Below are 23,238 nucleotides of genomic sequence, written 5' to 3'. Positions count from 1 at the left end.
TAAACCAAGTACTAACACGGTGCACACACTGTCACCTTTACACACGTGCAGGACGAATAGAACTACTTTAATAACATTGCTAGAGTAGCACATAGATGAATAGTGATACAAAACTCATATGAATCTCAATCATGTAAAGCAGCTCATGAGATTATTGTATTGAGGTACATGGGAGAGATGAACCACATAGCTACCGGTACAGCCCCGAGCCTCGATGGAGAACTACTCCCTCCTCATGGGAGCAGCAGCGGTGATGAAGATGGCGGTGGAGATGGCAGCGGTGTCGATGGAGAAGCCTTCCGGGGGCACTTCCCCGCTCCGGCAGCGTGCCGGAACAGAGACTCCTGTCCCCCAGATCTTGGCCTCGCGATGGCGGCGGCTCTGGAAGGTTTCTGTGGGTTTCGTCGAACGCCTTAGGGTTTTCACGACGGAGGCTTTAAATAGGCGAAGAGGCGGCGCAGGAGGGCTGAAGGGGTGGCCACACCATATGGCGGCGCGGCCAGGGCCTGGGCCGCGCCGGCCTATGGTCTGGGGGCCCAGTGCCCCCCCTCTGGTCCTTCTCGTGTGTTCTGGATGCTTCCGGTGAAAATAGGAACCTGGGCGTTGATTTCGTCCAATTCCGAGAATATTTCGTTACTAGGATTTCTGAAACCAAAAACAGCAGAAAACAGGAACTGGCACTTCGGCATCTTGTTAATAGGTTAGTTCCAGAAAATGCACGAATATGACATAAAGTGTGCATAAAACATGTAGATAACATCAATAATGTGGCATGGAACATAAGAAATTATCGATACGTCGGAGACGTATCAGAGCACGCGATGACACAGAGATGATTCCCGTAGTTCCCTTCCTTTGCAAGAAGGTACGTCTACGTTTGGAGGAGTGTGGTTGCTACGAAAGCCAAACCAACAGCCACGAAGGCTTCACTCAGATCTCCGGTGAGCAACGCCACGAAGGCCTAGCCCACTTCCACTAAGGGATTTCCTCGAGGCGGAAACCGGGCCTTTACAAGGTTCTTGGGGCACACATCCACAACCAAATTGGAGGCTCCCAAATCTGTTACAACACAACAATCAACAACAATACATCAACACAAATCAACTAGGGAACCAAATAGGAACACTAGCATGAGATCCCTCAAACAAGAGAGGGGGAAATGAAGAACGCTTCGGTGAGGATGTAGATCGGTGTCATCTCCTTCGAATCTCCAAAGATCAAGAGCTTTGGTTGGGGGAGGAAGGAGATCTTGTAAATCTTAACTTTCTTGAGGTGGCTCTAATGGAGGTGGCTTGGCAGATTTCTTGTATAATGATTGAGCAAGCAACCAAGGTAGAAGAAGGGGGTATTTATACCTCCCCTCAAAATTGAGCCGTTGCAGCTTCCGGGGGGGGCGGATATTCCGGCCTAAGTAAGGGCCGGATAATCCGCCCCCCCCCCCCCCCCGGATAATCCGGCCTTCGGGACAAAACTGTGACATTGTCCGGCCAAATGTCCGGCCCATGTACTGGTTCACATTTCTTCCAGTCCTTAGCCAAAAACGAGGGGGCTGGATATTTCCAAAATATCCGGCCCGGATAATCCGGCCCTGGTACAATACCGGAACATTATCCGGGCAAATGTCCGGCCCCCATACTGCGCTGCAATTCCTCGAAGACTTAGCCAATAACAGGGGGCCGGATATTTCAACAATATCCGGCCCGGATTATCCGGCCTGGCCAACTTTTTCTGAATTCTTTTGACAGACGATCAAATCCAACACACATGAATAAATATCTATGTAATCTCTGTACCATTTAAACAAACATTAGTGTATCACATATATTGACATCAAACATACAAAACATAATGTGAGAGATGTTCTTTCACCAGCACACCTCCATTCTCCTTCCGAAATCTCCCAGCAGGGGGAGGCCGCCGCGGGCGAGATACGGCGGCAGCGGCCCTGGAGCCATCCGCTGGAGAGGGCTGGACAGAGGGGACACGGTCGTGGGAGCACATGGCGGCGAGCTTGGCGGGGAGATGAGCTCGGCAGTCTCGACTCCGCTGGCCGAGGCGCGAGGCTAGAGGGAGAAGGGACAGAGAGCGTGGAGGAGCACCCGGATCTGATCTCGGCCGAAGCGGGAGTGGCCGGAGCAGGGAGATCGGGGCGGCGGCGCTCTTACCCAGCGGCGGCCGCGGCTGGGTCGCGAGGCTTCATCTTCAAACTACTGACCGGCCGTAAACTATTTGATCAGGTTCCTCGCCGGGCGGCAAGGTAATTTCCATGCCTCCTTTTTTTGCAGCGCATACGTTTGAAACTCGTTGCTCATGGTGCCTTCTAACTATTCATAGATCATGGCAGATAGTTTGGATGAGTTTTTCTACGACAATGTCATCGACACATTGTCGGACGAGTCCGATGATGATACCGAGATCCTGGCGGACGTGGCCCTTCTCGTCCATGATTAGTACAATCGTACAAGAGTACAGAGGCTCCATCAAGGGACACGGTCCGTCGAGGGACCGTAATCGAGAGGCCGACCATGAGTAACTTTGGCGGGACTACTTTCATCGGACCGATCCATTGTTCAGGGCACCATGTTTTCGACGGCGTTTTCGGATGTCAAGGAAGCTTTTTCCGAGGATTATGCACAAAGTGAGGTGCTACGATGACTACTTCAATTTCAAGAAGGATGCCACATGTAAAATTTGCTTCACTTCTTACCAGAAATGCGACGACTACTTCAATTTCAAGAAGGATGCCACATGTAAAATTGGCTTCACTTCTTACCAGAAATGCACTGCAGATAATATGATGCTCGTGTAGTATCTGATGACCTAGTCGATGAGTGCATTCGTATGCGTGAGTCCACTTGCCTTGATTCAATGTATAGGTTATGAAGAGTAGTGGTTCATTTGTTTGCCGAGGTACGGTGGACTTGAGGAAACCAAATGCTACTGACACTGCCCGTCTCTTGTCAATCAATGAGTATTGAGGATTTTCTAATATGTTTGGAAGCATAAATTGCATGCACTGAGAATGGAAAAATTGTTCATTCGCGAGGCAGGGGTGTATCATGGCCACGTGGAAGGGTGCACAGTCATTCTTTAGGCGGTCGCATTTCAAGAACTCTGGATTTGGCACTCTTTATTTGGCATGGCATGCTCTCACAATGACATTAGTGTCCTCCCACGATCTCCTGTGTTCACTCGACTTGCGGAAGGTAATGCTCCCATTGTCCACTACGAGATCAATGTCCACCACTATGACAAAAGCTACTATGTAGCCAATGGCATTGATCCTTATTGGTTCATATTTGTGAAGACAATTCGCCAACCCAAAGACGAGAAATAGAATAGGTTTGCAAAAGAGCAAGAAGCTTGTAGGGAAGATGTGGAGCGATCATTTGTTGTGGTGGAATCTTGTTGGGCTATTGTTCGGCGACCTACTAGAACATGAAGCAAGGAGATATTAGGGTTGTCATGACTGCTTATGTGATCATGCACGATATGATTGAGGCAGAGCATATTGACAACGTGTATAATCAAGGCTAGAAATTTCAGGATGAGTTGTTTGATACCGAGTCTGGACTGCCGCCAAGACTTGGTAGATCTTCTCCATGTGCATTATGAGCTGAGAGACAAGGCGACTCGTAGCCTACTCCAGAATCATTTGGTCCAACATACGCAAAATCATGTTGGAAAGCAGTAGTTCTCATTACATTTGAATTCCAATGATTGTAATAAATTATGAGCTGCCACTTTGTTTTTATTTTATGAACTAGATGCTACGATTGGTGTTACTATTTATTTTGTTATTTTTAGAGTCCTCGTTATATTTTTACAATCATTTATATGTGCAAAATTATTAAAAATTAGAAAACCGCGGACCAACGCTGGCAACCTGAATGGAATTGGACCTCTTTCGGCCATAGTAAATGGATCAAAACGGACAGTTTGACGATTCAAAACGTGGCCCAGCGTTTAACATGGCGTTGCCAGATGGTCGCAATGAATGTCTCTGAAAACGCTGCATCAGAAACAGAAATAGTGTGGCTGCATCGGCATCGGCATTGCAGTGCTATCGATCAATACCTGGTGCTTTTCTCCCGTTCGTCATACCGTGTTCTGTGCGTTGATGCTGGACCGAAGCTGCTGGAGCAAAGAACAGGGCGTTGGCCACAGACAGAGAGACGACACTAGACATGGTCCCTGTGCTGTGCCTTTGCTGTGAGAGACACTCGACATTGACACATGCCTAGGTAGGCTGCCGGCCGCCTAGTCGCATTTTATCCGCCATCCCGAGGCGAGGCGAGGCAGCTAGCATGCATTGCAGAAATTGCCCATCACTCACTGTCGTCCCACATCAGTCTACAGAGGCTGCATATGACAGAGCATCAGAGATTCAGAATTCGGGGATCCCCAGGAGCCAGCGGGCGACAGTGACTGCCAACAGCAGAAAACGATGCGATAGAAAGCATCGGGAGGCTCCATCGATCTGCGGAGCGCGAAGGGACCCCCAGCCAAAGATCTGAAGTTTTATGCCGCCGGTGTCACCAGATCGTGTGATTTGGGATGGTGGAATCCCTATCATCACGGCCATCATCACCATCATATGTGCTCCAGTGAAGTTGAGTACTCGCTTTTGTGAAATTGGTAGTAGTAACTACGAGTATGTATGATGATCCTGATAGCTGATATGGTGATGGATTGGCTACTGCTCCCTGCTGCACGGTGGTCGATAAAGAAGCAGCATCAGTGTACATGCTGCATACATACATGAATACTGCTGATCGACACGACTGTGATCGTCGACTCGTCTCTATCTCCCTCCGCACTTTTTTTCCCACGTTGCTACGCAAGAAGACAGCATGTGATGTGACACGTGAGGTGTTGTTCGCCTTGGTCGATCAGGGCATCTCCAGCGGCGTCGCTTGCGTCCGCTTTGGTCGTAAATGCGTCTGGCACCCTCTCCAGCGGCACGATGCAAAGTGACCGGACCATCCGCGGAGACGCAAACCTGTCCCAAATATGCGCCAGGTTTGCGTCTCGGCGGACGCTGCGCGGACGCGCAAAGTGTCCGCTGCGGTCTCCACCGAGGGCATCGCTTCCGCGGCCATCGCTTCCGCGGTCAGCGCTTCCGCGTCTGCGTCGCAGCCTTCGCCATGAATGCCGCAACTTCCTGTTTTGCGCGTGCACTGGCGGGCGGCGGCTGGGCTTCTGCGGCGCCTTCAATGGCATCGATCCCGTGCGCGGCCGCCCTTAAAAGTCCAGCGGCCGCGTTGCTCCTTCGCCCACAGCTCCACTCGCACCACAACCGCCGCTGCGCCATGGGGAAGAAGAACGACTTCGAGGCCTCCGGCAGCGGCAGCAAGAAGGTGGCGCTCCCCGTCACGGTGGGGAGGCTTATGCACGGCAAATGGGTGCCGTGCGACGCCTGGTCCGGCGTGCGGTACTGGCCGGCGGCTCGGCTCAGCCGCCGGTGCCCATCCCTCCGATGACTGCGCGCGAGCCTGAGCGGACCAAGGAGATCCGGCGCAGGAGGCGATATCTGCCGGCGGACCTCCGCGCCGATCCGGCGTACGCCATCGACTCGGAGAGTTGGCGTACGTACCTGTCCACGGAGACGGACAGCAGACGAAGGGCTGGCTTCATGGGCGACAGGGATTATCCCTTCGGCCCTGCACCGCCGGCTCGTCGTCAGCAGGCGCCGACGCGACGTGAGCAGCCGCAGCACAACGACGACGACGAAGCCTACGCCGTGTACGACGACGACTACATCGAGGCGCTCGCGTACCATAGCGAGGAGGTGAAGGATGACAGCGAGGACTACGTCGGCCTCGTCTTCCACGAATGGCAGCAGGCCATGGCGGAGGGCCGGAACTTCGAGTTCCCCGACAACATGACGGACGACGAGATGGCCAAGCTCGGCCTCCTCGTCTCCGAGTACGACGCGCCTGTGCAGCCGCCGTTGCCCCGCTACGCCACCGTTGTCATGCCGCCGGGCCTGTCCGCGGATGAAGCCCTTCGACAGGCGCTCCTGGACTCGGCTGCGCCTCCTCCACCGCCGCCACAGCCTTGGGCGCCTCCCCCACCGCCGCCATAGCCTTATGGCTGGGCTCCTCATCCGCCGCCACAGCCGCAGCCCTGGGCGCCTCCACCGCCGCCTCAGCCGCAGCCTCCTCAACCTCGAGCACCGCGATCGCGCCCGGCGTACGCTCCCCCGGATGGCTACTGGCCGTGGGACATGCCGGAGATCATCCTGCTCGACAGCAACGAGGAGCAGCACGGCCACGATGCGCAGCAGTAGGCGTTTTAGGTTTTTTTTTTATGTTTTCAAGTATGTAAGTTATGTTTCAGTTTTTGTAAATTATGTTTCAGTTCAAAAAAATGATTCGTCCTAAAAAAAATGCGTCGTGCCGCTGGAGCCACCCCCGACGCAAACGGACGCGCGGTCGTTTTCGACCAAAAGGGCCGACGCAAACGGACGCGCGCGGACGCTAAAATGCGTCGCGCCGCTGGAGATGCCCTCAAGGGGTACAAATAATATTTTATCAAGTAATACTGTAAAAATAGATTTTTTATTGGGTCATGCAAAAATAGATAAATCAGCACGATTCGAATAGGCATCCAGCCCGATATGTCGTTGCCCCTGTCGGAAGTTTTGGCCTAGCTACTAGGGCCGTGCAGTCCAACTCGGAGAGATAGACCCAGTGAGTAGAGACCGGCATGGTCAATGGGCTTTGCTTTCTTGTGGCCCAGTTGGTTTCGGTCTTCCATTTTTTCCTGTTCAAGTTCAAGGTTACCTATACCGGTGTTCGTGGAAGCATTCACTTATCGAGTGCAACATGGCAAGAAGTGCATTGGCTCTAGTGGATGAGAACATTGTTAAATACTTGTTCAATTCAACCACTGACAATGCCCGGAAGTTTATCTTCAACATGATTGATTCTTTGGACGAGGAGGATCAGGTTAATATTTCGTTACTATGGGGGCAATCTGGTATGCGACGAGAAAAGTGATCCATGAGGAGATATACCGCAGCCCTTTTGTCTACACATGCATTCATCCATAGCTTACCTTGAGATTCGGGAAGTACATAAGAAACAAAGAAGGAAATTAGCCATGGGCGAATTCATGAAGCTGAAGCTTCGAGCTAGACATCTCCACCTGAGACGGGGTTGTCAAAATAAATGTGGGATTTATGTACGAAGTTTGTACGACAAGCCACATGAACGTTTTATCAGAAAGTGCATCAACGGAGTCCGACGAAGAATTCCAGGATCGTACCAAAATCGGACATGAAACATCGTGTGCAAAGCAATTTCGGGCGAAGAATCTGTGTAGGTGGCTAGTGGCTGCTAGTCGGTGATGAAGATTTTACATGGGGGACCAAGGGAGCATATGCTCATATAAGCATGAGATGATGGAGAGAAGATCAGAGTTCTAGAAGTTCTCGATCATTTTCGAAAGGCGGACTACAAACCAGGAGGCTCGCAACCTAACTAGGTATGTAGTGTTGAGTGATGTTGGCCGTTTAGTTTGGCTTGTAAATGCACCGGATTAGGGATGGCAATGGGTATGCTCCCCACCGGGAGTGCCTTCTCATCCCTATCCCCGTTTAACGACTGGGGAGGCTTTTTTCCCATCCCCATCCACACTAGGTTTCGGGCGGATCGGGTTCCCCATCAAGACTAGGTTTCGATGAGGTTCCGACTAGGTTCCGACGCGTCGACGCTGTCCTCTGTTGGTGGCAGTCCCAGGTCATGGCGCACCACCCCCTAGTCGTGCGCTGCCATGAAGGATGCAACCTCCATTCCTCGCTGCTCGCTACTCGCCTACACATCTTTCCCCGCGGTGGCCAACGTGATGCCACTGTCGCCTCCATCTACCCCGACACTAAGCAGGCTCAAGACCGGCGTCCTCCACCTTCGCGTCGCATCTAGCCCGACACAGGCTCGCAAGCAGCGGACAGAGGAAGTTGCTGCATTTGTGACAAATGGAGGACATCGCCTCCATCTTTTCTAAATGTTATGTATTTCGGGCAATTCGGCATTTGCACACAACCCCAACTTTCGGGTACCCGAACTTCTAGGTAGCTAACTTTACATGTAAATTTCGGTTGTCATTTTCTATAACTCAAAATATTTTTTTCCCGAATTTCCTGTCCCGAAATTTCGGGATGTCCCGAACGCCGGAGTGACCAGAAAATATCTTTACTATGTCTAAATTTGTATATATCTAATGACTAAATAGTGTCTAGATGTTCAAATTTATGAAAATCTGAGTAATCTTTCGTGTGACCAAAGAAGTACTATCAATTGTCTCTATTATTATTCTCTCGTGGGATCCGTAACATGGTTGTGTGGATCTTACCGTAGCATCATGCATCCCACGCATCGTAGTAGTATGCATTCAGAAACAAGATATACAGTTGGTAGTCAGCTGAGGATCGGAATTTTTTTTTAGCCCGAGAGGATCGCTACCCTAGGCCATCTCGAGCGGAGCGATCTATCCTGGGATCGGGTGTTCGTCAAACCAGACAAAAAAAGCAGCCTAGCATGCGGATCCATCCAAAAACGGATGGCCGCAGCGTTTGAGACGACCTAAAATCGGCTCAAATTTAGGCCTCGTTTGCATGTCCGCGGACGCTGAGCGCTAGCCGCTCGCATCCTCCCTTTGTCCCCCCCCCCCCCCCCGGCCCGCGTGTTATAGGGACAACTTCATTCTTCATTAAATTAAACATACTACATTTTCTTAATACTACATACTACTAGCCTAGCTACTCAGTCCTTGCCGACGACTCACCGCCACGGCCGTGGATTTTACTCGACGTCGGTGGCCTCTATGCGTGAGGATTCCGCTCCATCAAATCTTACCAGCTGGGTGGCCCGGCGGCAGCCTTCCTCCGGCGTTCCTCCACGCGTCCTGCCGCTCCTCCTCCACCGTCCGCGGGAACCTAGCACGGGCGGTGATGGTGCTCCGGTGATGGCGCCAGACAATTTTGCTGAGCGCAGATGTGGAAGCGGTTGGAAAACCCCAAGAGGAATGTGTGATGAGCACAACAAGTGAGAAAGGCGTGACTTCTGAAGATGTTACTAGCTGACTAGTGGAAGGGCGCACTACCGGGGTCAGCAACAACGTGGAACCTGCACAGAACACAACCAAAGGACTTTGCCCAACTTACAGTGAGGTTGTCAATCTCACCGGTTTGCTAAACATAAAAGATTAGACGTATCGAGTGGAAAGAGATGTTTGCATTAATTCAAGAGCAGAGCTTTGCAGTAAGTAAAAGAGCAGGATGATTGTATCACTGTAAAATAAAAGGACCAGGGTCCATAGTTCACTAGAGATGTCTCTTCATATAGATAAATAGCATGTTGGGTGAACAAATTACAACTGGGGAATTGACAGAATATCGACCATACATGATAAAATAATTACTATGAGATTTGTTTGGGCATTACGACATAATACATAGACCAAGACCGTAATCCAACTGCGTCTATGACTAATAATTGACCTTCCGGTTATCGTCCGAACCCTTTTCAGTATTAAGTTGCAAGCAACAGATTATCGCATTAAGCAATATGTGTAAAATAAACAATAGAATTACCCTTGGATAAAAACATTGTTGTTTTCTCCCTAGTAGCAACAACACATCTACAATCTTAGAAGTTGTTATCACTCTTCCAGAAAACTAGAGGCATGAACCTACTATCGAGCATGAATACCTCCCTCTTGGAGTCACAAGCATCTACTTGGCCAGAGTATCTACTACCAACGGAGAGCATGCAAGATCACAAATAACATATAACATGATTATATAATCGACCTCAACATAGTATACAATATTCATCGGAGGCTCCTGCTCGCAGGCGCCGCAATGGCGGCGGAGGCGTCGTCATCCGCGAGCGGCGCCAGCCATCTCCGCCACGCTAGCGCGAGTGGACGCCACCGCCGGAGTATAAGGTGGCGGTCTCCATCGTCAAGGCGGAGGACGACCCTGAAGAATTCCATGGGTTGTGCCAAGCTTAGCTGGAATCCTTCACAGCGACGAAAAGTTCGCCGAGGCGTGGAGCGCGGCCGATCACCGCCGCACGGAGGAGGAGCGCTGCCATCGCCTCAGCCTCGTCATCAACCTTGACAACGACGACGACCATAGCCAGTCCAGCAGGCCGCGCGGGAGGCGCGGGGACGCCAGCCAGGGCTGCAACTACATGCCGCAACCGAAGAAGGAGGAGCCCGACGAGGCGGAGGAGGACTACACGGCAGCGATGTACCGCCGCCTAGGGCTAGGCTGTGGCGGCGGCGGTTATTAGATTTTTAGGGTTTTTTAATATGTTTTTAAATTTGTACAAATATTGGCCAACTATGGCCGAACTATCTATGAATCTACTTTTTCTACGAATTTTGTTATATTTTGAAAATTTAATTTTTTAGCCGCTCGGCCTCTATTTTTATTTTACCGCCGGCGCCCCCATAACTGCGCCGGAGTCCATATGGAGGAGGAGCGGAGATGCTCTTAAGGTACCAGAATTTGGCCATCTCAAGTCACCTGCTTGGAGAGCGACTCCCTCCTAGAATATCCCAATGATGGAGCGTTTCACATGGCGAAGACCTTGGCCTTGGCCCTCATTTGGAAGAAGCCAGCGATATGGTGGATCTCCCTGCTCCTTTACACTGCGAGAGCTTGCATGGAATTAGTTGCCATATGGGACCAGACCTTATGTTGACGTTTTTTTGGGGTTGTTCATGACGTTTTGTCTCAGGAATGTGCAGGTTTGGGATAGGTCAATTAGAAATTCACATGGTTCATTCAAGCTTAATTACACGAGTCACTAATATTAAAAAATTATTATCCAAACATACAAAAGCATTTGTAGGCTAATAAAGAAATCACCATTTACATTATTATCAGCACAATAACTCTGACACGAATTGCAAGGGATAAACATCATATTCAATCAAGTGTCTCAAAAATCATAATGCAGGTGATAGATACATTTTTGCCGCGGGCAGGCAGAAAGCACATCTTACTAAATATAAGAATGCTACTGCTTCATGTCTCGTCTGGTGTGACCACATATTTGTTGATCCTTCTTCAGGGCTCCATTTTTGGAGTGGGGCTTGCATTTGCGGCCCAACCAAAGATAAATATCAATGGCCAAAAGCTGAATAGAGAATTAGCCACTAAAAAACCTGTGAACCATAGCAACGCGGAAATTGGCCCCTTTCTTTTACGTGCCGCTGCTAGAAGAAGAAGGCGTCTCCAGAAAAAGTCCAGGTTGTCATATAGCAGAACAAGACAACTCAGGACGCCTGTTGCGACTGCAGTTCTATGAGCAACCGGAGCTAGCACCACATACGCACCAAGTGCAAAGGTAGATGCCAAGCATTTAACCGAAAGTGCGAGGGAGTATGCGGCTATGTGGAAGTGGACTTTGCGACTTTCACGGTTATGCATAGGAGATCCAGAATACATGAGAGCAATGGTAGCCGTCACCGAAAAAATGAAGGCCAATGTGTTGGAAACGACGAATGCGTCAAAAGCATATGTCCGAGAAAATATTGGAGTGCCCCCATTCGTGTGATCATCAGCTATATAACCTCCAGGCACAGCAAAAGTTGCACCAAATGTCACCGATGCTATAAGAACTGAGCCGATATACAGAGTTTGCGTCGAGTCTTTCAGCACCTCGATTATGTCAATTCCATCATCTCTTACTCTACTAGTATCGATATCATCCAAGCGATCCGTACGACGAACACCCTTCATAGCACCAGCAAGTCCGAGTTCACGGAATATTAGTGCTTCGCTATTCTGCAAAAAAAAAAACATCCTAATATCTCAATTGTTCACCCATGTTTCAAAGCAAAATAAAAGTATTGATTACCTGCTGAGAATACAATCCTCCTTGGGGAATCTTAGATTGTGCTATATCTAGTGGAGTTCTCCCTTTTCTGTTTACTAAATTTAAGTTTACTTGTCGATTCCCCAATAAATAACAAAACATACGAAGGCTCCCTGCCTCCACAGCTAGGTGAAGTGCGGTGTTTCCATCATCGTCTTGCATATTCATAATCCATGATACTGAAGGTTCCCAGCAGGCCCAATAGACTATGCACATTTTGTTTTTCTCAACAGCAACATGAAGGAATGTCTTCCCCTTAGAATCACGCAAACCGACGCTACTGGGTCTCTGGTAAAAAAACCAGTGGATGTTCCCAAGAGCACCTACGGAGGCAGCGACGTGTATGGGGAATAAGCCAGCATGGTCTGGTTGATATAAGGCATCAGCATCAGCTCTCAATACTTCCTTACAAACGACTGAACTCCCGAATGGCCCAAGTGTTACTGCTGCCGCAAAATGAAGAGGTGTACTCCCATTTTCGTCCCTTTGTGTGGTAAGGTCCTTGTTACATTCTAACAATTTTTTTGTAAGATCTGCAAGAACGGTCCTTTTGTCAGATTAATCAAGGTGAGAGTAGGAAATTATGCAAATAAATATTTACCGCAACTAGACTAACGAAAATAAGATTGTTGCATTAATGATCTATATATGATTTGCCAAATCCTTTTGTCAGAATAAATATGTATACAAATAGTAAGCGAACTCATACACGCATTTCACTACATCATCACACTTAATGATCTATATACTCACGTCTGGTAACTCAAAACAGACTTCCGAAAATGTCGATGGCGTCTATGTGTGGCCGTTATAAGTGCCTGACAAAATATGCAAAATTTTCGAAGATAACTCTTCATTATGAAAATATTCAACTAGTGTCAAGCTCACGTACAATAAATGCAACACTTAAGATGGATAAGTATGATCGGCATGCTAAACATTCAAAATATAGGCCCTAGATTAACATTGCAATTATAAAAATCTAGGTCTATCATGTCAATTCCTTTCACTTGCGATTTTAGGTTTGATATTCCATATATCTGCAACCAAACCACTCAAAGATTCTTTTAGAAACAACTGATTCTTAATTCACAAATTATATTTTAAGATTGTTATTCAAAGTTGGGAGTTCCAAAATTTTATTTCACATCCAAACACACTAATACACAGTTTTACATCCAAATTGACACTCAATTTGATATCATATAAATTAAAAAATGTATAATATAGTTATATGCGCCTCGAGACTAGCTTTGCGAAAACTCTATTTTGAATTTGTGTATACTTATAAACCCTAATATTTTTTTATACATGGATAATTTATCTTTCGATTTCTAATTATATTTCTACCCCTTTTATATATTTGGTAGCTAGTTTTTGTTAGAAACTGCATTTCATAATTTATCCATGTTACTAAACGAATTAGTTTATGTATGATGAAAGGGTTTATTCAAAACTTACAAATATTTGAAACTAGAGTTTGTTTTGACCTTAAGTTTGGGAACAACAATCTTTTTGTGTTATAATTATGATATGTTTACTTACATACATCGGATGACTTCCTTTTTTAACGTTAGCCATTGGAAATCTGTACTACCTGATAGAGGGAACATCTTTTTGTAGAGAATTTTCTAGGAATAATACCAAAGTGATTGTGTCATAGTATCTAAATTTGGATTGAAAGACCTAGAAATTTCAACGCGGATTAACGATACATACAAATAATTTTATTTTTATTTAATTGCACTTTTTAGTATTTTGTATATTTGAAGTACTACATAGATCAAGAAGTGGCAAAACTATGTTCAGTTAAGCTTTTTCAGAAAATGGCAAAGGGATTAGTCGGTGAATCTGATTTTATTATATATAACCATGTGTACCTTCGTCTCGGAGAATGGCAGCATGCAATGCATTTTGCCCATTTTGTCCCGAGTAGGAAAGCTTCTTCTTATCACTGTTACTATAGATCATCTCCGTGATTGAATCATGTTTTAGCACTATGGCTAGGTACAGAGGTGATGCGGCGTCCTCAGGAATATTGGCCAATTCCGAGTCCTTCTCCAGTAGCAGCTTAACTATATCTTTGTTCCCAACGCGGACAGCCTCATGCAAGGTTGTTTCCCTGTTCTTGTTTTCTTTCCGCAGAAGTTCCAACTTGTCGTCCTCAGCGAGATCAATGAGACAAGAGACCATGCTACGTTTCCCTGACCGTGCAGCGCAATGCAGAGGCGTGTCACCCTCCTTGTTCGGCTTGAGGAGGAGGTGCTTCGCTTTCTCGTAGATGATCTTAGCACTCTCCAGGAAATTCTCACCATCGCCATATATGGCATCGAATGCTTCGCGTTCAGCATAATGTTCTTGGGTATGAAGCGTGTCTTTCTCATTGGAACTAATTAATTTTTTGTACCTGGGCAAGAAGGTAGAACCCTGGCCATATGCAGCCACCACATGGAGTGCAGTGTCACCTTCAGCTGTTACTCCCTCCAGGAGCGTCAATCCATCGGCTTCTATGTCTTGCCAGTCAAGAAGGTATCTTAGTTTCACATAAGAGCCAGATGACGCAAGTGCTAGCAGCTTAGAATTCATGAAGGCTGCTTTCGTGGTGGTGTCCATGATCACTGCCCGCGAGCTACAAGCTAGGAGAAGTTGTACCTACACCCACACCCTTTTTCAAGTTTCTCTTTTTTATTTCTTCCAAACTAAAAAGTAGACAATCATCAAATTTTGCAAGTTGAATGGTAAAATTATAGATATAATATATTTTCAAATAAATATCATTATATATATTTACATGATATCAGAAAAATTCGAACTATTTTCTCCACACTTAAGTTCTAATGTTTCACGAATCTGCAAAATTTCAAGAATACTGCTGATTTATTTGAGAGGAACAAAAAAGAGAAATAAATGAGCTAGCACAGATCTCGATGCAGACATGCAAAGCACAAATATTGATGTGTAGATAATGAGTGTGCTCAGAAAAACCTCTAACAATCACTAATTTGGGTAATACACTGTAACAAACTACAAACTTGATATCTTCTGCTATGCTTGAAATCAAGGCCCAACTAGGCCCCTATCATTTTTAATTCTCAATTCTTCTTGGTGCCATAGAGCCCATGCTTAGTTCGGCCACTAGGTGTGGTAGTCTACTACTCGCTCCATTCAAATGAATAAGGCGTGCCTGTTTTTTTAATTTTTCTTTGACCAAAAATTGCCCCATGTATAGAAAAAATATTTGATATAGTATTGGTATCATTGAAAAGTGTTTTTTTTAGAAATCTAACAATATCAATTATGTAATATATGAACGAGATATTCTTTCTCAATTCTTTTGGTTAACGATTGTCTTGAAATGCTTGTGCAGCTTATTCATAGGAACGGAGGTAGTTCAATTATGGTTATCAATTGCATCTACAAACACTTTTTCATGATAAAGAAGTACAACCTTCCAGTTGGCCGGTTTGAAGACTTTGTGGGAGAAAAAAAAATACTGGTATAGAAGGCAGAATTTTTATTTTGTAACAAGAATGCTATCCAACATCGATCCCGAATGTGATGCAACACAAGTCGAAACGGGCAATGTTTATATAGAGAGAGAAGGTATGACGGGGTTGAGATAGATATGCTGACCTTCACTTTGTGAGATGAAATAGAGAGGAGGCACAAGTCGTTGGTTTTTCTCCAAAGGAACCCCATCCCATTATATAGTCAGTTGAGACGAGGAACATAAATGTTGGAATGGCCACGAAAACGATATGGACGTGCATGATTGGTCTTGTCACATGGAAATCTTTAATACTATTTGCTGTGGTATCTGTCTGGCCAGTAGAGGTAGACAGAGAGAGGCATTTAAAACGGGTACCACGTAGTACAAGGTCTGGTACCCGTCGCAACCCTCCAGCCGTTTGCTCCAGGGTCTAGGGACATCAACATCTTTGCTTTTTCTTATTCGGGGCAAGCAGTGCGATGCAATTTTAATATTATATATATACTAGTTAAATGCCCAGGGTCCACTTAAGTTTTTTTCTTCACATTACATCTGAATATAATTCCACGTGTATAAAAAATACTCACATAGTATTCCAAAAAACATTAGGATTTCACCTGACATAAGTGCCAATGAATTATTCTAGCAGGATGTGTACACTTTGTTGCACCATTAATGGTGTGGTTTTCATGATGTCTGACTATAGTGTACGTAGTTTCTGAAGCATGCATCAAAGTTGGCATGGTAATATGGAAACTGAAAGTACATGCATGACAAAACAAATTGCGTAGTTCCTTGAAGAGAAAATACCTTAACTGATGCATCCACCATTGTCAGATCCGAAAATAACACACTGGGATCAAATATACGCTGACGCCCTTTAGCTTCTTTCAATGTGACATGAAACAATGGTCACGGTGTTGGTCAAGTTCAAAGCACATGTGGCATCTGGGGTCCACAACAATACCAGGACGAGCCAGCTTCATGCAAAACGGAGGGTAGCAAACCTTCATCCAATATATTGCAATCTGCAATTAATTCTTAAGTGCAAGGAGTGGTTACAAGTGTTAAGGTAGTAACGAGATGTCTGCAAAAGTCTGGACATAATAGAAAAGGTGTGAAGATTTTGTATGTAATGCAGACACTGGACTGCCAATAAAAATCAGGTTGTTCATTATTGCAATGTCAAGTTGTTTATCGGGGACCTCTTCATCCCAATTAATTCATGATGATGACCATGTGCTTAGTGAATCAGATCGAGACCTTATATGCACAAAAATCGGTTTAAATAGAAACTATCATAGATAACTCTAACAAAGATTAGTAGGCAGCGCAGTATCATGCAGACCATGAGCTAATCAAGCTGTAGAACCAAGATGCTAATAAATGAAGAGGCGAGTTTAAAAACAGTCCAAATATCAGTACTACTAAAACTCCCCTGGAGGCAATTTTGTAGCGTCCCCCTTGACCAAGTATGGAAAAGATCTCTAATAGCTCATCTCCGGGTCATTCAAATTCAGAATGATCAAGTCTGAAAAAGACATTAGGTAGTCAAGGACTGGATATGAGCAGCCCACGTCGTGAGATGAAGTCAATATAGCATATCATTAGAACAAGCAGAAAACTTTTCTTATACCGGGAAAAGAACATGATTTTTAATTTGTGCAATGACCAGTCAGGTAACCTGCACTGCAGCAAATCAATTCCAGGCCCAATCTGTTTTTTATACATGGTCTTGCTTATTTAGATGTCGTAATCCCAGTCCTAATGCTCAACCGGTGTATTCATCCTGTAGTGATAGGGGATCTATCAGATAAACTATATCCTTACTGAAGCCAGGCAGCGCCGGCACACCCAGTTTACCATTCCATCTCGCCAGAGCAATGCTCTCCGCATCGCCTGAGTCATCTCTCCCCACCGCCTGTGTACCCAGTCCCACCCGCTCCAGCACAACACACTTCAACTGTGCCAAGGATGTCACGCTTGGCCGCCTCGCCGCCGTGACTCACCTTGCCCAGCACATATATTTTTTCGAAATGGCCATGGCCAGCTCAAATATCTGGCGGCACGCGTTCTACGCCACACTCATACCAGTGCAGTGCCTAGGCGCCGTGGAGAAGGTGGAGTTAGAGCATCTCGTCATCTCGGTCCTTGACAACCTGGGTGTTGACGGCGTCATGCGCATTGCGTGAGGTCGGCTTCTCCAGCTCCAGGCTTAGGACCTTCATCGAGAAGGTCGCGCATGGATGCAGTCATACAGGAGACACCGTCGGTGGGGTCCGGAGGGGAGAAGGAAACGGTCTTGGGGCCGCCAAATTCGGCACCAACGACTTACCGTACCTGACCGACAAGGAGTTCCACAGCTACGGCCCTTCGGAGGAAGATTTTGAAGAGTTCGACCGGCTGTTCGGGTCCAAGAGCTTCGTCACACCTCAAGAATTGAGGAGGCTGAATGAGAACTTCGGAAGAAAGAGAAGACATGAAAAAGATAGCGTAGCACACTCCGGACGCACGGCAACATGAACGTCATTTATTTGAACTGCTGGTTTGGAAAGCTCGGTACGTCTTTTCTTGAGGATGTAAATGCGTTTGTTTTCTTACTGTGCCATGCTTGTCCTGGCCTTCAGTTTCTCTTACTCAATAAGCACAGAAATTTCCCTATAAGAATAAAGCCCAGAAATACTACTCACCTGAAAAACAAAGAGCACATCACTTGGGCACGGTCTACATGATCCTGACATCTCACTACCTCAACTGTTTAACTAAACTCTAACGATTATACTCTCTTACTGAATCGTTCTCAAGTTTTGGGGTGAATTATGATGGGTCAAATCCCATTCATTCAGTCATCAGTGAAATTACAAAGTGCGGAGGATTTTTTTCGATAATGGGCGCTTTATTACTCAAATAATATTACACCCGGCCTCTGCATAACTAGGATGCACACAGCCGTATAGATCCATTTATTACACACCGAAAACATAGAAAACAAAGTGCGGAGGATGGCCTGGCACATAGCTCTTGGACTACAAACACTAGAAAACATACCATGAATGGACTTTACTCCAGGTTTCTAATGAACTTCAGAAAGCATTAGCATGAAACTGTTGCTTCTAGACAAGTGGTGCATCCATCATTCTTCTTCATAAAGCAATACAAATTCCTCGCCACCGTTCTGCTTGTGCCCCGAATAAGAAAGAGGCTATTCCAGCTAATTCCAGCTGCATGGAGAAAAAAATCATCTTGATCAAGAAGTTTGGCAATGATAGGCAAATAGCATCATCAAACAAAATCATATGCATCTTCAATACTAACGAGTGACAGATTTGAGCTCAAGAGAGGAATTGCAGAACATGAGATGGTACAGGGCAGCTGGATAGAAACTTGAAATTACAAAGAGGGGTCATACCAAATAGTAATGTGAGATCATTCGCCCTGGTCATCTTCGTCATTCAGAACTGGAAAGACGGGAGGCCAGACCGCCATAAAAGGGAAGACATTTATGTAGCGCGGTAAGCTCAATCTCACCTCATATACTGTCTCCTTCCTGCTCCTCAGATCGACGCAAATGATATTTACACTACTTGTGCGCAGTCCCAAGAATACATATTCAGCATTGTCCCCGGCCCTAAGCACCAAAATTTTCTCCCAACGATCACGTGCCACGCACACGCAAAATCTGTCCACAAGTTCCCAACTGTCTTCACCCTTGCCATACGTCTCATGCATGGTGCCAGACACTAAGCTGAAACCGCTCTCCATGGATGAGAAAGAACCCACCATCATCTCCAGATGAGAGCTCGTAGTTGTTGTCGCCGACTTCATTTGGGAGCTTTATGGTGAAGAATTGTGGACGTGGAGCAGCAAAGTCCAACCCATGAATGCATCCATTGTCAGAAGCCATGTAGAGCTTGCCATGGGCAACCATCTCTACCCAAACATCCCTTGATAGTGCATGGAGCTCTCCTTGTGCCACGATCACTTCACCCCAGACTCCACCAGATTGCAGGACATACACTTGCACCGATAACTTCCGGCTGCCGCCGAGTAGCAGGTACACGAAGACAATGCTGTCGCTGCTGTCCCTGGACAGCAAGCATGCACTTTTACAGCGGAGCTGCGGGGGCGTAGGTGCCCAGTCAACAGGCAGTTGCGGAGGCGGCAGGATAGGGATGACGCCTTGCGTCGGGCACATCGGCCTGCGCACGAGGTAGTGGCCGGTGGTGGATTCCCCGACGACCTTCAGGAGGAGTCGGCCGTTTCGGCAGTCGACGGGCAGTCCTGCGGAGGGATCGCTGACGGCGGCGTGGAGCTGTGGGGCTTCCGAGACGACGGGCACGAACTGCTGGCGCCGGTAGCGGGCGTCGTGGACGTAGAACCCGAGGAGGCTGGGCGGGTGGCGGTCGCGGAATCGGCGGAGGAATTTGGGGTCGGCGGCGCGGACAAGAAAGGCGGGGAGGCCGAGGCGGAGCAGGATCTCGTGGAGCAGGTCGTTGTCGCCGATGACATCTGCCATCGAGGCCTTGCTACTTCCCATTCCTCCGACGGAGCACCTGGTAGCTCTGATTTGGGGGAAATTTCTGGCCGTCCTAGTGAAAACCTAGCGAGATTGGATGATTTTGGGCTGAGAGCCCCTTCTCCTTCGGAACAGGAAAATAGGTTGGAAAATTGGGACCCTAAGTTATTAAGAAAACCAATTTTTTTTTTTTTTTTTGCAAAAATTCCACGGAACATTTTCTCGCTTTAACTTTTTGCGTTAATTTTTTTATGCTTTAAAGCTCGTCTGACCTCAAACAAATAATCGTCCTTTGCCACTGGCTGCGAGCCTATAACAAAATGCATGCATTGCCTATTTATCTCTTAACACAAAAAGAACTGCATCAAAGAGAAATCTTCTTATTGTAATGATCATGAAATGCGCAAATGATCTAAAAATATCAGAGGTCACCTTCCACACACAGATTGCAATGCATAATACTACACTCTTACTTAATCCTTCTCAAGTTTTGGGGTCAAATTCTGATGCCATATCTCATTCCTTCAGTCATTGCAATGAAACTACAAAAGTGTAGAGTGCACAGCTCTACACCTACAAACACTAGAATACATACCACAAATGGGCTTTACTCCAGGTTTCTGACAAGCTTCCGAAAATATTAGCATGAAACCGTTACTTCTGGAAAAGTGGTGCACACATCACTCTTCTTCCCCTACCGTAACTCTAAAGAAAGCCATACAAATTACTCGTTGCCGTTTTGCTTGTCCTCTGAACACCTGAGAGGCTGTTCGAGCCACTTCCTGCAACCAAATGGACCTGCATGGTGGCACAACAACATGGTCTTGGTCAGGATGTTTGGCAGTGATAGGCAAGTAGCATCATCAAACAAAATTATGCATCCTGATTACTAACAAGTGAGAATATATTTCAGCTCAAAGGAATTGCAAAACATTAAATGGTGCATGCAACTGAATAAAACATCCAATGCACAAGCTTTATCTGGTCAGAGAACTTTTGTTTTATATTTAACTTCAGAATTGTGTAAGCTGACGCTACTGCAGTAAGAATCACAGTTTGTACATATGTCAGTATTAGCAAAACTTTGCAGAACTATTGCGGCAGGAATTACATCTGTAATTACACAACAATGCATCTAGCCAAAAGTATCTACTTCAACTTCTGTGAGCAGATCATGGTTAGGCCTGCACTCAACCTAAAGTTTGGAAATTGACTTCATGACCTTTAGTGGGATGATGAAACAATGTCCATGCACTAGGACATGACTCATGTTTGGTACTGATATGAAAATAGCTGAACAACCAACTTATGCACCGAGCAAACTCCCATTTTCTTTTGCAAGTAAATAAGGTTCTAGGTTATGGATACATCTGCATTTGCACACCTATGCATCCAGCTAAAAATTTATCTACTTCAACCTCTGTGACTAGACCATGGTTAGGCCTGCTTTCTTCAGCCTGCTGTTTGTAAATTGGTTTCACTACCTTTCCTGGGATGATGAAACAGTTTCCATGCACCAGGAAATGATACTCAAGTAAATAAGATTGTGACCCAATGCACAGTATGAGCCTCTCCTACAATTGCACTGTCAAAAAAAAAAAGATTCTAACCCAATAGAGTCATTACAAGGTAGTATACACTAATAAAGAAAGGGGCAACCAGTCAATATCATACTTCATATCAACTAAAATCTTTTTAAGTCCGAATCCACTTCCAATATCTCATCATAGACAGAAAGTGCAATAATAGAAAAGTCATAGGTATTGAAGAAATTGTAAAGAGGGGTCATACCAGATAATGTGAGATCATTCGTCATGGTCATCTTCTTCCTTCAGAGCTGGAAAGATGGGAGGCCAGACAGTCATAAAGGGAAAGACACTTACATACCAAAATAAGCCCACTTTCACCTTATATACTGTCTCCTTCCTGCCCCTCGGATTCACACAAATGATAGACCTACTTTCCTGCAGCCCCAAGAACACAAATTCAGCATTGTCCCCGACCCCAAGCACCAAAATTTCCTCACAACGATCATGTGCCACACGCACACAAAATCTGTCCACAAGTTCCCAATTGTCTTGACCATTGTCATCAGTCTCATGGTGCCAAAGGCTAAGCTGAAACCCCTCTCCATGGATGAGAAAGAACCCACCATCATCAGCGGACGAGAGTTTGTAGTTTCCACGGACTTCGTTCGGGAGCTTTATAGTGACGAATCGTGGACATGGAGCAACAAAGTCCAACATATAAATGTAGGCACTGTCAGTACGCATGTAGAGCTTGCCATGGGCAACCATCTCCATCCAAACATTGTGAAATCGCAAAGGGAGTTGTTGTCCTTCTGCCAAGATGCATTCACCCCAAGAACCAGATTGCAGGACAGACACTTGCAGGGATAGCTTTCGATCGATGAGCACCAGGTACACGAAGACAATGCCGTCGCTGCTGTCCCTGGACAGGAAGCATTCACTATAACCGTAGCCCCTTAGGTATTCAGGTAGCGGGGGCGGCGAGACGGGGACCAAGCCTCGCATTGGGCACAGCGGGCTGCGGACGACGTATTTGCCGTGGGCAAACTGGTCGGGCTTGAGGAGGAGGCGGCCGTTGCGGCAACCGAAGGGTCCTACAGAGGGATCGCAGTCGTCAAAGCCGGCGCGGCTGACGGCGGTGTGGAGCTCCGGGGCTTCCGAGACGGGCACGAACTGCGGGCGCGGGGAGCAGGCATCGTGGAAATAGAAGCCGAGGAGGCGGGGCGGGTGGCGCTCGCGGAATCGGCGGAGGAATGCGGGGTCGGCGGCGAGGCCGAGCCACCGCTTGGAGATGAGCGCTGCGCGTACTAGAAAGGCCGGGAAATCGAGGCGGAGCAAGATCTCTCGGAGCAGGTCGTCGACGCCAACCACCGCCGCCATCGCTGCCTCAGTGTCTCCCATTCCTCCGGCGGAGCACCAAAATGTGGGAAGGGGGCTCCGATTTGGGGGAAATTGCTGGCGCAGTGGAAACCTAGCTAGTAAGAAGAGAGTGGAGGATTTCTAGCTTCGGCCCCGTTAGCAGGGGACGTATAGAGAGCTGCTATACACACGATAATTTCCATCCGATAAAGATCCTTTGTACGAGGGAATAGCACTTTACACCATATATATGTTGGGGCTAAAGTTGCACAAAACCACAACTTCAGTTTTCTTTTGCACAAAACACCACTTTTTCATGCAATTCTTTGCAGAGAACACAATAGTACTAATTAGGATGCCTAATAGGCCATTAACATATTGGGGCCCATGCTCAGCCTTTACTCAATGGGACCGACCCGTCTGTGCTCCCACCCGTTCCACCCGATA

The 23,238-nt window shown here is 46.7% G+C and overlaps 2 protein-coding genes across 6 annotated transcripts; both read right to left on the bottom strand.

The window, feature by feature from the left end:
- Positions 1 to 10,923: 10,923 nt before the first annotated feature.
- Positions 10,924 to 15,618, bottom strand: LOC127299068 (uncharacterized). 4 transcript variants are annotated; one of them, XM_051328961.1, is made up of 4 exons: positions 15,531 to 15,617; positions 13,778 to 14,596; positions 11,880 to 12,430; positions 10,924 to 11,806 (listed from the first exon to the last, which is right to left on the bottom strand). In XM_051328961.1, exons 2-4 carry the CDS (start codon positions 14,508 to 14,510, stop codon positions 11,087 to 11,089), a joined length of 2,004 nt encoding a protein of 667 aa, XP_051184921.1. In that variant the 5' UTR covers positions 14,511 to 14,596; positions 15,531 to 15,617; the 3' UTR covers positions 10,924 to 11,086. The 4 variants fall into 4 exon arrangements, with proteins under 4 accessions (XP_051184921.1, XP_051184920.1, XP_051184922.1 ...); XM_051328960.1 differs by having other exon boundaries at positions 13,778 to 14,549; positions 15,531 to 15,616; XM_051328962.1 differs by having other exon boundaries at positions 13,778 to 14,562; positions 15,531 to 15,549.
- Positions 15,619 to 18,262: 2,644 nt separating this feature from the next.
- LOC127299069 (uncharacterized) lies at positions 18,263 to 22,968 on the bottom strand. Of its 2 annotated transcripts, XM_051328964.2 has the most exons (3): positions 21,695 to 22,968; positions 20,499 to 20,701; positions 18,263 to 18,608 (listed from the first exon to the last, which is right to left on the bottom strand). In XM_051328964.2, the coding sequence occupies exon 1, from the start codon at positions 22,831 to 22,833 to the stop codon at positions 21,709 to 21,711; it is 1,125 nt and encodes a 374-aa protein (XP_051184924.1). In that variant the 5' UTR covers positions 22,834 to 22,968; the 3' UTR covers positions 18,263 to 18,608; positions 20,499 to 20,701; positions 21,695 to 21,708. The 2 variants fall into 2 exon arrangements, with proteins under 2 accessions (XP_051184924.1, XP_051184925.1); XM_051328965.2 differs by lacking the exons at positions 20,499 to 20,701; positions 21,695 to 22,968 and adding an exon at positions 18,797 to 20,045.
- Between the last annotated feature and the right edge of the window lie 270 nt (positions 22,969 to 23,238).

Source organism: Lolium perenne, chromosome 1, assembly GCF_019359855.2.
Source record: "Lolium perenne isolate Kyuss_39 chromosome 1, Kyuss_2.0, whole genome shotgun sequence".
Classification (NCBI taxonomy): domain Eukaryota; kingdom Viridiplantae; phylum Streptophyta; class Magnoliopsida; order Poales; family Poaceae; genus Lolium; species Lolium perenne.
Note: the sequence above shows the minus strand (reverse complement) of the source record. Positions and strands in the feature narration are given on the sequence as shown.